The sequence below is a fragment of the Pelobates fuscus genome, chromosome 10 (assembly GCF_036172605.1).
Source record: "Pelobates fuscus isolate aPelFus1 chromosome 10, aPelFus1.pri, whole genome shotgun sequence".
NCBI classification, from domain to species: Eukaryota; Metazoa; Chordata; class Amphibia; order Anura; family Pelobatidae; genus Pelobates; species Pelobates fuscus.
The window spans coordinates 111,530,966-111,544,642 of NC_086326.1; the positions used below are offsets into that span (position 1 = coordinate 111,530,966).

Here is a 13,677-nt window from a genome sequence, read left to right on the forward strand (position 1 = left end):
ACACGATCCCTTCCTGTGGACCCCCGAACAGCAAAAGGCATTTGAAGATGTGAAGAAGGCATTGATGAGCGCCCCAGCATTAGGTCTACCTGATCATACACGCCCATTCTACTTATATGTACACGAGCAAAGAAGAATGGCTGTGGGAGTATTGACACAGTACTTGGGATCATGGCAACGACCTGTTGCATATATGTCCAAACAACTGGATGCAGTGGCCAGTGGTCTTCCACCTTGTCTAAGAGCCGTAGCTGCCGCTGCCCTGCTGGTAGCCGAAGCTGATAAGCTCACTCTGGGTCAGGAACTCTACGTGCAAGTCCCACACGCAGTACAGACGTTGCTAGACTATAAAGGCAATCATTGGTTTAGTAATAGCCGCATGACTAAGTATCAAGCTATGTTATGTGAAAACCAGAGAGTGCATCTAGAGACTGTTAATACCTTGAATCCAGCTACCCTTTTGCCACAACCTACTGAGAGTCAACATGATTGCCTGGAGGTGATGGATGAAGTGTTTTAAAGTAGACCGGACCTTCGTGATTCTCCCATCCAGAACCCTGATGTCCAGTACTATACGGACGGCAGTAGTTATGTGAAAGAAGGGATTCGCTATGCAGGATATGCAGTGACAACCATAGACAAGGTGATAGAAGCTCGGCCATTGTCAAAAGGAACATCGGCACAGAAGGCAGAATTAATCGCACTCACACAAGCGTTACAATTGGCTGAAGGTTTAAGGGTGAACATCTACACGGACTCCAAGTAGGCGTTTTTAACCACTCATGCCCACGGAGCCTTGTATAAAGAAAGAGGACTACTGAACTCAGAGGGTAAAGAAATCAAGTACGCAGCTGAGATATTACAACTACTGGAAGCCGTGTGGGAACCGAAAGAAGTTGGTATCATACATTGTCGAGCGCATCTGAAAGGTGATGGTGATGTAACAAAAGGAAATCGGATGGCAGATAATGCAGCCAAGCGTGCCGCTGAATCAGGAAAACAGGAGTATGTGGAATGTATAGCTGCTCTCATACTAACCCCTCTGTCTCAATGGACTCCAATTTATACAGCTCAAGAAGGAGAGTGGTTAAAGACTGAAACTGGGAAGTACCTGGAGAACAATTGGTATCAGTTAGAAGATGGAAGAATAGTTATTCCAGCATCGCTAGCTGTAGAAATTGTCCAGAATTATCATAACGGGACACATTTCGGAAGAGATAGCATGGAAGAATCTCTTAGGAAGCATTTCTACATACCAAGATTGTCCAACTTGACTCAAGCCATTGTACGAAGATGTGTGATATGTGCCAAGAACAACGCAAGGCAAGGTCCAGTGAAACCACCGGGAGTCCAGTATATAGGAGGACTCCCTATGTCCGATCTCCAAATAGACTATACGGTAATGCCTAAATCCGGCGGACATCGCTACCTACTAGTAGTTGTGTGTTCCTACTCAGGATGGGTAGAAGCATGTCCTACTCGTACAGAGAAAGCAGGAGAAGTTGTGTGATTTCTGTTGCGAGAAATAATACCCCGATATGGACTACAATGTTCTATAGGATCGGATAATGGTCCAGCCTTTGTTCACCAGTGCCTACAACAACTGACTCATATGCTTGGTATTAAGTGGAAGCTTCATACGGCATATAGACCTCACAGTTCTGGGAAAGTGGAAAGGATGAACAGAACTATTAAGAACCAATTGGCAAAGATGTGTCAAGAAACTCAACTTAAATGGAATGTTCTTTTGCCAATAGCTCTGTTACGCATTCGTAGTACACCTACCAGAAGGATGGGTCTCTCACCTTATGAAATTATGTATGGGCGTCCACCTCCTGTACTTGGTAACTTAAGGGGGGATTTAAGTCAGTTGGGAGAAGGAATTACCCGGCAGCAGGTTGTAGAGTTGGGTAAAACTATGGAGGAGGTACAGAAATGGGTACAAGATAGATTACCTGTGGATATTTATCCACCTGTCCATTGTTATCATCCAGGAGATCAAGTTTGGATAAAGGAGTGGAACAGTGTACCGTTGGGGCCAAAGTGGAGGGGTCCTTATGTTGTTCTTTTGTCTACCCCTACCCCTACCCCTACAGGTGGCTGAAGTGACTCCGTGGATTCATCACTCCAGGGTTAAACCAGCAGCAGTAGATTCTTGGCAAGCTACACCAGATCCAGAGAATCCCTGCAAGATCCGGTTAAAGCGTGTAACTCAGTCGGAGTGACAAGGAGATATTGGGACTTCTAGAGTAATCAAAGAGATCAGCAAGTAGGTGTTTTGACGGCCATAATAAAGCCTGACCACCTACCCACGTTACATAGCCAGAGTGTCTTGAAGGGACCTCTGTGAAGGGAAGAGAGGACTTGAAGGACTCCATTCCTTGCAGCCCTTACTACCTGGAAGCTGAGGTGCCATCGCACGGACGAAGAATTAGGATAAAGATGTCAGGAGAAATGCATTTGATAATGTGTATATTTGTGTTTTTAATTATTCAGGAAGGTAGAGTTACCGACACACCTGGCTGTGAGGTTTGCATTAAGACTACAAAAACAGGTAATCATATTTCCCAGACCCTTATTTGGCATTCACAATATGAGTGTAAAGGATATGTATCTAAGTGTAGATACTTAGGTATAGATTATAGTGTATGCCATTTAGGAGTAGGAGAACCTAAGTGTTTTAGTCCAGAGTATCAACCCTGTACAATTTGGTTGACCCTTCGGAATGGAGACTCACAGGGGACCCTAATAAATAAGACAATACTAGAAACCGTACATTCTTCGGGTGTTCTGCTATTTGATGCATGTAAGGCGATATCAAGTGGTAGAAAACCGTGAAATGTATGTGGCGATCTTAAATGGGAAAGAACGTATGGGTCTAATGATAAGTATATTTGCCCCAGTAGTAAGAACAAGTATATAGATCCAAAATGCCCACATAAGAATTATAATTATTGTCCATATTGGTCTTGTGTAGGGTGGGCAACTTGGGGACAGACAGTAGATAAGGATATGATTGTTACTAAGTTTCCTACCAAACCATATTGTAAGTCTATGGAGTGTAACCCAGTCCATATACTTATTAATAATCCTGAACAGTTTATAGATAGGTTCGGAAACTTATTTGGGTTCCAGATATATGGGACAGGTTTGGATCCTGGGACAATATTATTTATAGGGATAGAGACCGATATTGTGGCAGCCCAGACTCATCAGGTTTTCCATTCTTTCTACGAGGAGATGAGTGTAGAGAATAAGATTCCCCATAATGCTAAGAACTTGTTTATTGATCAAGCCGAGAGTATTGCTGGTAGTCTTAATGTAACCAACTGCTATGTGTGTGGAGGTACTAATATGGGAGACCAATGGCCCTGGGAAGCAAAGGAGGTAATGTATTCCGGTTCTGAGACAATTGAACAGATAACATCTTCTCAAGCTGATTATCAAATGAGTGTTAGAGGTAAATCTGAGTGGTGATTAAAGACCTCCGTTATAGGTTATGTTTGCATAGCAAGGAAAGGAATAATGTTTAATACATCTGTAGGAGAATTGACTTGTCTAGGGCAAAAAGCTTATGATGATGATACAAAGAATACAACTTGGTGGTCAGCTTCAAATGTCTCAGAACCACCTAACCCGTTTGCAAGTTATACCAATTTAAAGGATGTGTGGTTTGACCTATCTGCTACATCTAGTTGGAAAGCCCCAGCAAATTTGTACTGGATCTGTGGTAAGAAAGCCTATTCGGAGTTACCACAGGACTGGGAAGGGGCATGTGTGTTAGGTATGCTCAAACCATCCTTCTTCTTGTTGCCTATTGAAACAGGAGAGACTTTGGGAGTTAAGGTATATGATGTGAATCATAGAAAGAAAAGGGGACCCCTAGAGATAGGTACCTGGGAAGATAATGAGTGGCCTCCCCAGCGTATTATAGATTATTATGGGCCAGCTACGTGGGCAGAGGATGGTACTTTTGGATATAGAACCCCAATATATATGCTCAACCGTATTATAAGGTTACAGGCAGTGGTTGAGATAATTACCAATGAAACATCGCAAGCGCTCAATCTCCTAGCGAAACATAATACTAGGATGAGGACAGCCGTTTACCAAAATAGATTAGCCTTGGATTACCTATTGGCAGTAGAGGGAGGTGTATGTGGGAAGTTTAACCTAAGCAATTGTTGTCTTCAAATAGATGATGAAGGGCAAGCAATAGCTGAGCTTACTAGCCATATGGTTAAACTAGTGCATGTGCCTACCCAGGTATGGAAAGGGTATAATCCAAGTAGTTGGTTTGGTAATTGGTATGAGCAGTTTGGAGGACTTAAGGCATTGGTAGGTGGAGTCATGCTAATTTTGATGCTGTGCCTTCTCCTACCATGTCTGATTCCTTTGGTAGTTAGGTCTGTGCAGAGCATTATAGAAAATATAGCAGAGAGAAAGGCTGCTGCACAGATAATGGCTATATATAGGTATGAGGCTCTAAATCAGGGAGAATTAGTACAAGAAGAGGAATGTTGAGGGATTCGTATCTTTAGGGAGTCGCAAGGTCTGGTCTGGTTCATAGCAACCTGAGGTGTAAGCAAACTATGGTTAAGTGATGCTTCTGGAATTGTGAAATATCAGAAGCATTAAAGGGGGGAATGTGGTGGAAGCTCGGTAGAAATTAAATTTAGTAGGCCGAGATTTCCACGTGGCATATGTGTATGTTGGTGTATCAGTTAGTCAGTTACACGTAGCTAAGATACAATCAACAGTGTACTGAGCAAGTGTAGGAATACAGGATATACAAGTATTTCCCCTCCTCCATTGTGCTGGGCAAGCCATGTGGTTAAACAGGAATTTAGTCTCTATTCGGTTGATGGATAAGAGTATGTGTAGGTTGAACTGATTATGGGAGGAGCTACATGCCTATATAAGGGACCTACACTGTATGATCAGGGCTCAGACTTTGCTGTTTTTTGGTGACATTAGTCCATCCGAGTCCCGGTTGGTGAATCGAATAAAGAATCTCTTCCTTCCTGAAGAAACCTGTGTCCACTTCTCTGTGCTTGGCTTCCGTCAGTTTCTCCGGTATCAAAACATTGAGGTAGTACATTTTTTTTCTGCTTTTTTCCACACACATTGTACTTTAGGCATGAATTAACAGATCCTGTTATTTGTCACTGCCAAACAACACCCCAATATGTGTTCAGCAAGATCTCCTGATTACAGTGATACCACCCATGCACAGGCCTGTTGGGTCCTTTGGGGGCTGAAAGGCCATGTTTGGCAGGTGCACTTATCAGTTTCCCAACTTTTTAATTTTCACATGTAATCAATCTGCGCCTATGTCCCATTTGAGCCATTGTATTTTACCCCCATCAAACCATATATTTTTGAAAAGTAGACAACCCAGGGTATTTTAAATGGTGGTATTTTAACACTTTTCATGCACTGAATTCTACCACCAGCCTTTGTCAAACTTTTGGGTAGTAATCTTTTTTTGTTTCTTTGTCACACACATTGTACTTTAGGCATGAATTAACAGATCCTGTTATGTGTCACTGCTAAACAACACCCCAATATGTTCAGCAACATCTCCCGAGTCCACTGATATACATGGGGGGACATAGGGGGCCATGGGGGGGCCATGTATAGGGTTGCTGGGTTGTTTGGGGGCCAAAAGTCAACAATCAGAACTTGTACATTTGTACAAACTTGTCAGTTTTTCAACTTGACATATAGGTATGCTTGGTCTATCTCCATCATGAAAGTATATATAGTATATATTTTTATAAAGTAGACATCAAAGGTTAAAGAAGATGGGGTGTTTTGACTTCCATTTTGCCCCCCCAAAAAAGAGAGAAAGTGTAGTGGTAATTTTTAAATTCTGGTTTTTATGCACACGTCATCTGGTTTTGACCAGCTGGTTATGTGTTACTGCCAGAAAACTTGTAGCAAATGTACATTTAGCAGCAATCTTTAAACTGACTCCTGCAAATAGAATCTAACTGGAGATTTGGGGGAAGGAAACTGACTAACAAAAAATGGCTGCTTTCCAAAGAAACAAAAAAATAAAATAAAAATTCAGGAACACTTCTTACAACTGTTCTGTGTGGTACAGCTTGAAACGTGTTCCTACACACAGTCCTGGTTCCTACACACAGTACAGTTTTATGCCATACCTAGAGCGCTTTGAGGGGATGTATTGTCTGAACCCCTTTGAACTCCCTTTGTATTTCATTAGCAATTCATCTATGGATACATTTTGTTGGGGGTTATAAACATCCGAAAATGTGTTCTGAAAATGGTCTAGCAGTGGGCGTATTTTATGAAGCCTATCGTATTGGGGGTGATCTCTAGGGTGACAGAGGATATTGTCACTGAAATGTAAAAATGTCAGCAGTAACTCATATCTGGCTCTAGGCATGGTTTGGGAGAATACTGGACTAGACATTATTGGGTTGGTGCTCCAGTATGAGCGAATCAATGGCTTTTTTATAATCCCCATGAGCATTGTAAGAGCCCAGAATTTTTTAAGCTCTGGGACATCTGTGGGATGCCAGTAATGCTCCCTGACTGTATAGCTACCTGGATTGTTATCAATAAATTGGGTAGCATACAAGTTAGTCTGGGAAGCAATCTCCTCTCAGATGGTATCCCCTAAAAATAGTTCTACATACTGCATTGGGGAGAAGCCATCCACATTAATATTAATGCCTGCGTTGGCACTAAAAGGGGGGACGTTGGGCTGGGCTAACTGTGGAGGTACCCAGTCCTCCTCCACATTTGGCGTAGCAGAGGAAGCACAGCTTCTTTCTTCAGCCGACTCACACACAGATGACATGTCGTCTTGATTAGACGTGTCAGAAAACTGACCTGGGTCAAAATCTGATGCAGTGTCAGTGGCGTCAGTCTGACGCCAAGAAGGCATATGCCTCCTGCAAGTTATACGCTGCATGTCTTACACACGACTAAAACAAATTACAAACACACACATTCTTTTTATACTTTTTTTTTTCTTCTAAAACAGACTAAACAGCAATCCCTAAACTAACTCCTGTCACAAAAATCTAATGGAGATTTGGGGGAAGGAAACTGACTGACCAAGACAGACCAAGACACAGATTTTTAAAACAAATTTAACCCTTTAAGGGCAAAAACAAAAATACAGATAGTACAAATGCACTGCTGTAACAGATCTGGCAGGGAAGGGGTTAAAAGGTGATTTTTTAAAATAAAATACTGCTACTTTCTGATGGTCACTGAACACTGCTGCAACAAACTATCATCTCTGTCTCTCTCGCCTCACAAAACGCTACAGAGGACAGTGGGGCAGAGATCACTGTCAAAGTGAGTGTTTGTAACACCCACTTTGACAGCAGCCAATTGTGAGCGATCGCGGATCGCTCACATGCTGCAATTGGCTGTTACTATCTGCCTGGGATGTCTGGCAGATAGTTACAGGGTTATACCGTCGGGAGCGATCTTTGATTGCTTCCCGCAGTCCGTTTTTCTCTATGACGGTTCAGGACCGTCAGCGGTCCAAACGCACGTTTTACCGCTGACGGTCCTGAACCGTCAGCGGTCCTGAAGGGGTTAAAAGAGCTTAGTGATTCGCTAAGGGAGTATGCAGAGCATAGCAATCCCTTGTAGTGATATAGATATTCCCCCAATAAGAGACAGGACTCTAGATTGAGGGTGAAGAAGAACTCTGGTTTAATGACACACACTCTGCTTTTATGCAATTCTTCCATACAAGGGAGACGCCCACAGACAATTATACATTAGCCAATCAAACAATGGTTACAACCCACACATCTCCTCCCCTTAGCCTGAGAGGTAACCCAATTGGCCGTACAGTTTAAAACATACTTTTTACCCAACTTTCATAACTCTAAAACTATACATCCAATAATAATAAAAGTCACATATTATTAATCAGCACATTTCAAATACAAACATACCCAAAAATCATTTGAATCCGTTCAGCCGTTTGGGAGATAGATATACCGTATATACTCGAGTATAAGCCGACCCGAATATAAGCCGAGGCCCCTAATTTTACCCCAAAAAACTGGGACAACTTATTGACTCGAGTATAAGACTAGGGTGGGAAATGCAGCGGCTACTGGTAAATTTCTAAATAAAATTAGATCCTAAAAAAATATATTAATTGAATATTTATTTACAGTGTGTGTATAATGAATGCAGTGTGTGTGTATAATGAATGCAGTGTGTGCGTATGAGTGCAGTGTGTGCGTATGAGTGCAGCGTGTGCGTATGAGTGCAGCGTGTGCGTATGAGTGCAGCGTGTGCGTATGAGTGCAGCGTGTGCGTATGAGTGCAGCGTGTGCGTATGAGTGCAGCGTGTGCGTATGAGTGCAGCGTGTGCGTATGAGTGCAGCGTGTGTATGAGTGCAGCGTGTGTATGAGTGCAGCGTGTGTGTGTGTGTGTGTGTGTGTGTGTGTGTTGAAGAGCCTTGGTGGGGGGTGGGCAATTTTATTATTTTTTAAAAAAATATATTTTAAATTTTTTTATTTCTTATTATTTAATTTAATTAACTTTTTTATTTTATTAATATTCTTGGTTTTTTTTTCGTCCCCCCTCCCTGCTTGATTCGTGGCAGGGAGGGGGGCTCCTTCCCTGGTGGTCCAGCATTGGCAGTTCAGTGGGGGGAGAAGGGGGCTGTCAGAGCTGTACTTACCTTTCCTGCAGCTCCTGTCAGCTCTCTTCTCCTCCTCTGCGCCGTCCGTGCAGCTCTTCTGTCAGCTCCCAGTGTAAATCTCGCGAGAGCCGCGGCTCTCGCGAGATTTACACTGGGAGCTGACCGAGGTGCTGAACGGACGGCGCAGAGGAGAAGGGAGCTGACAGGAGCTGCAGGAAAGGTAAGTACAGCTCTGCCAGCCCCAGTCTGTATTATGGCAATGCAAATTGCCATAATACAGACTATTGACTCGAGTATAAGCCGAGTTGGGGTTTTTCAGCACAAAAAATGTGCTGAAAAACTCGGCTTATACTCGAGTATATAGGGTAAGTCACTTTTGACTGACCGCAAGCACATTTTACTGCCCAAAACCGTTCCATGGATTTGGGCTGTGCGGTCGGTCTATTTTACACTGAGAAAATGACTAAGTCCCATTTGAACGAGCATTCAAATCTTCGAACGGGACTTAGTCTCCAGCCGAAGTGTCGAAGTGGAGTAGACGGTATGGGTCAGCGGTGTTCATGCAATTTGGTAGCCGAAACAGTTCCATAGATTTGGCTGCACATACCGCTGACCGTGTTCGAATGAGTTCAAATGGCCGCTGCCACGTGTTTGGTTTTTGAATGGCGGCCACTTCGATGACTTCGGCACTTCGACTGCATCCGAAGTGCCAGTTTAAAAGTACAAATCCTTTCTCTGGAAATTAAAGGGCCAGAAACAACATTCTAGAAATCCATTATGCCCAAATCAGTTCCTAGAAGGGCAATACATCCCAGGACCATAGTCGCAGAGCAGGAGGCTGGCAAACAGGCCCCTCCAAAAACCAGTGGCGAGGTTACTTTCGCCACAGCGCTGCTGAGGGCATTCCCAACTGACACCGGGGGCTCAATGGAAGCGCAAGGCAAAGGCAGTGGAGGAGGAAGAGGTCGCCAACGCAGCTGGGGCACCGCCAGCACCTCAGAAGGCAGGGTTAGCATGGCCGAAATGTGGAAAAGCTTTGTCAGCACGCCACAACAACCAGCACCACCATCTGATATGGAACGTCTTAGCAGGAGGCAGCATTTCAGCAACATGGTGGAACAATACGTGTGCACACACCTACACGAACTGACTGATGGGTCTGCCCCATTCAACTTCTGGGTCTCCAAATTGGGCACATGGCCTGAGCTTGCCCTTTATGCCTTGGAGGTGCTGGCCTGCCCTGCAGCCAGTGTATTGTCTGAACGTGTGTTTAGCACGGCAGGGTGCGTTATCACAGACAAGCGCAGCCGCCTGTCCACAGCCAACGTGGACAAGTTCACGTTTATTAAAATGAACCAGGCATGGATCCCACCAGACTTGTCTGTACCTTGTGCAGAATAGACATTTATACCGGCCTCACCCAGCCATTGTTATACTTAAGTGCACTTATTCTTTGTTTTCTTTTTTTATATGTCCCTATATTTTGGGGGCTACCCCAATAAAAAAATTAAATAAAAAACGCAAACAGACAAATAAAAAAACTGTGTTGGCTACCTCCTCCTCCACCGCCGCTTCCACCTACACCGCCATGGTCTGCACCTCCTCAACATATGAGTCACTTAGTATAAACTATGTACACAATAGCAGAGGCTTGTGAAGGCCTTTTCTCCATGCATCAGTTGAGCTCAGTTTGAACAAAGAGAGAATACCCTGCACTCCAACCCTCTCTCAAATGGATAATTCTGTTGATCCTCCTGACAGCCATGCTTTAGATTTTGATGTATGTTCTTCTAAAGCTAAAATGAAAGATGCCATCTAGTTCTATTTTATGGTTCAGCTGTATTTTTAATTTTTATATTTTAAGTGATCTCCCTATCCACATTTGTTTGCAGGGCACTTGTCCTACTCTTAGCCCCATTTTACTTCATTTTGCAGCTCTCTAGCCCTTTCCAGGAGTTTTTTAGAGGCATTTTTGTGTCCAAAAGTTCAGGTCCCCATTGACTTCAATGAGGTTCGGGGTCAAGTTCGATCACGAACCGGGATTTTTTTTCAAAATTCAGCCGGACCCGAACATCCAGGTGTCCGCTCAACTCTAGGGGTAACCTTGTGGGAAAACTTGTATCAAAGAAAGGCTTGTGTGCTCATTAAAACAGTTCTACTTCAACCTAAATCTAGAGTCTTGTCTCTTATTGGGGGAAACTGCTATACAGCTATAACACTAGCTCTTTCATTATTATTATTATTATTATTATTATTATTATTATGTTATTTATATAGCTCCATCAAATTCCGCAGCACTTTACAATGGGTGGATGAACAGACATGTAGTTGTAACCAGACAAGTTGGACACACAGGAACCCTGAGCTTACTCAGGGGTGCCTGAGTAAGCTCAATGAGCTTGCATGCTAGAGGGAGTGGGGTAAAATGTCACAAAAAGGTAAGGATAGTATTAGACTAGTGACAGCTCCTGACTGATTCCTCTTCTGCAACTATTAACCGTTTAATTGATACGCTTAATTTTGCAGAAATAAGCATTAAATATGACTTTCCCATAAACTTCAATTGAAGAATTGCTTTTCAGACTTTTAGTCTTTGAATGATTCCCATGCATGTTATACGTATTTTTTTTTTCAATACTCCCCTTTTAGATTTCCCTTGATAGCAACATTCCTGTTTTGTCGTTCTAGTATTATTTTTAGGGGTTGCCTCCTTATGATTCAGATATCTATAGATAAATTAACTTGTATCTGACACCATTCCTGGTGTTACTAAACTATAAATGCAATCCATCTGCCTGTATTTTAGTTTATTATTTACCTTCCATGTATGCAATATTTTACAATGATACCGCATTTAAGATATGTGGGTGTTTTTGGAACAGTTAATGTTTTGACAGCAAATGCATCTTGTACCATTTGATAATATTTAAACCATGTTCTGTGATACTTCTTTTTAGTGTAGTCTAAATGGACATTCTATTAAATAAATTATATTGAATATTATATGTAATCAGATTTGTATATCATGCTTACCATTTATATTATTATAATTGCATTAAAACTCTTTTTTACATACATTTAAAGTTCTGCATTTCTAAACCCTTTATTATTTTACAAAGAGTTACTGTTTTATTAGATATGAAAAGAGAAAACAATTAGTGGTTTAGGGTTCAATACACATCTAAATAAAATGTCAAATTATTATTTTGATGCCTATTCTATCTATTTCCTATATTGTTCAGTCTGGTTTAAAAAAAAAAAAAAAAAATGTAAATGCCTATGCAATTTCTCTTTAAACAAGCACTATACTTAGTAGTGTAGGCCTGTACTTTGAGGACTCTTTCTATATTTGAGGTTATCCTCAGATATAGAAAGAGTCCTCAAAGTACAGGCCTACACTACTAATACTTCTAATCTTAAAACAGTGGTGGATCCAGGGGGTGGGCAACAGGGCAAGTGCGCCCCCCCCCCCACCCCTTCCATCCCCACAGGAAAATTGAGGCTCTCCCTTGATTTCCCCTATCCAAGCGCCGTCCTGCTGTATGCCTTCACAGACCAGAGGGAAGATAAGATATCTTCCTCACTGGTCCGCAGGCACCTTGTTGGTAATCAGGCAGGAGAGGGAAAGAAAGTCAGGGAGCTCACCCTGCAGCTCCCCCGGGTCCTCCTCTCATTAGCACAGAGCATTGTCCTGGTTACCATAGCAACGCTCTGGATCTTGCCTCCTCCTTGATTAAAGGTAAGACATCATAAAGTATATGATTTTAATAAAAAAAACATTGTTACTTTAGGCTACCCACACACACTTAATAAATCCCTAAACATTCACACAGACACACACTGCACCCACCCACCCCCCCCCACACACACACACCCACTGCACGCCTACTGCGCACACGCGCACACACACGCCTACTGCCCCCCCACACATACTGCACTTCGCGCACACACACACACACACTGCCCCCCTCACACACACATATTGCATCTCACACATACTGCACCCCTACTACAGGCCCTATGCCGGCAGAACCCAGGTAAGTTGTCAAAGTGTTCTTAAACTAGTTGACTACTTACTCTGGGATGGTGCCCTGGCACTCCTGGAACCATAACCACTACATAGAGTTGTAGTGGTTATTGTGCCTGGATTCTCCCTGTAATAATCTCCAAGTGCCCAAACCGAGATTCGGTTCTGGATCCGCCCCTGTCTCAGAATATTATATCAGATCATGTATTGGCCCTCTCTTCTATACATCACTTTATTCATTCATGTCTGCATGTTAGCTTTCTTGGCTCAACTACAGACTTCAAAATGCAAAGAAAGGAGTATTTTTTTCTGCCTCTATTCAATGTGCCATTATGTTTGGTGTGTAGCTATAGAAGATTAGATTAGTATGCTAAAAATTGAGTATGCAAAACTGGTATGTGTCATATATTGCTTAACTAAACTGAAATCTCTCTTTTCAGAGTTTGTGCGAATGATGTCTCGTTGAAGGAATTTATGATACCCATCAAAGCAAAATGTCTACAGCCACAGGGGACACAAGTCTGTTAAAAATGAATTTGAATGCTATCATTCTTGTCTACATGTTTAATAAAAGTGATTAAATATATCTGTAAATGTTTCTGATTATATGAATGGAGGGGGTAGGTGGAATATCAGTACTTGCAATTGTAGTATGTAGCTGCTGAAACTTCCCAAAAAACAGAGTCTCTTCTTTTCTGGTGGTACGATGGATGTAGGTAGTAGGATCAGGGAGCAGCGTCTGTGAAGGAATTCCCACGCTCAGAGCGATATGGAGGAGGGAAGGAAAAAGACATGGATATAGTGTAGTATATTGAGATCTTAAGTGATGGTAATTCATTTTCTGGAGCCTATACTCAGCTCCTGATATGTGCGCCTGGATGGTACAATCCCCGCCTATGGATACGTAGATGGTCCTTGCATGTCCTCAAAAAGGGGGTCTCCAGTGGTGGTAGGGTATATCTCCTTTCCAATGGCAGTAGGCCGGTATTCGAATAA

The 13,677-nt window shown here is 42.6% G+C and overlaps 1 protein-coding gene across 3 annotated transcripts in view; it reads left to right on the top strand.

Moving 5' to 3' along the window:
- Positions 1-13,252, top strand: part of LOC134575564 (calcium-binding protein 2-like) — a 343,677-nt gene extending 330,425 nt beyond the window's left edge. For all 3 annotated transcript variants that reach the window (XM_063434864.1, XM_063434865.1, XM_063434866.1), the window contains one exon: positions 13,122-13,252. In XM_063434864.1, the coding sequence (XP_063290934.1) occupies positions 13,122-13,147 (26 nt within the window). In that variant the 3' untranslated portion in view covers positions 13,148-13,252. The remainder of the gene's footprint in view (positions 1-13,121) is intronic.
- Positions 13,253-13,677: the final 425 nt, after the last annotated feature.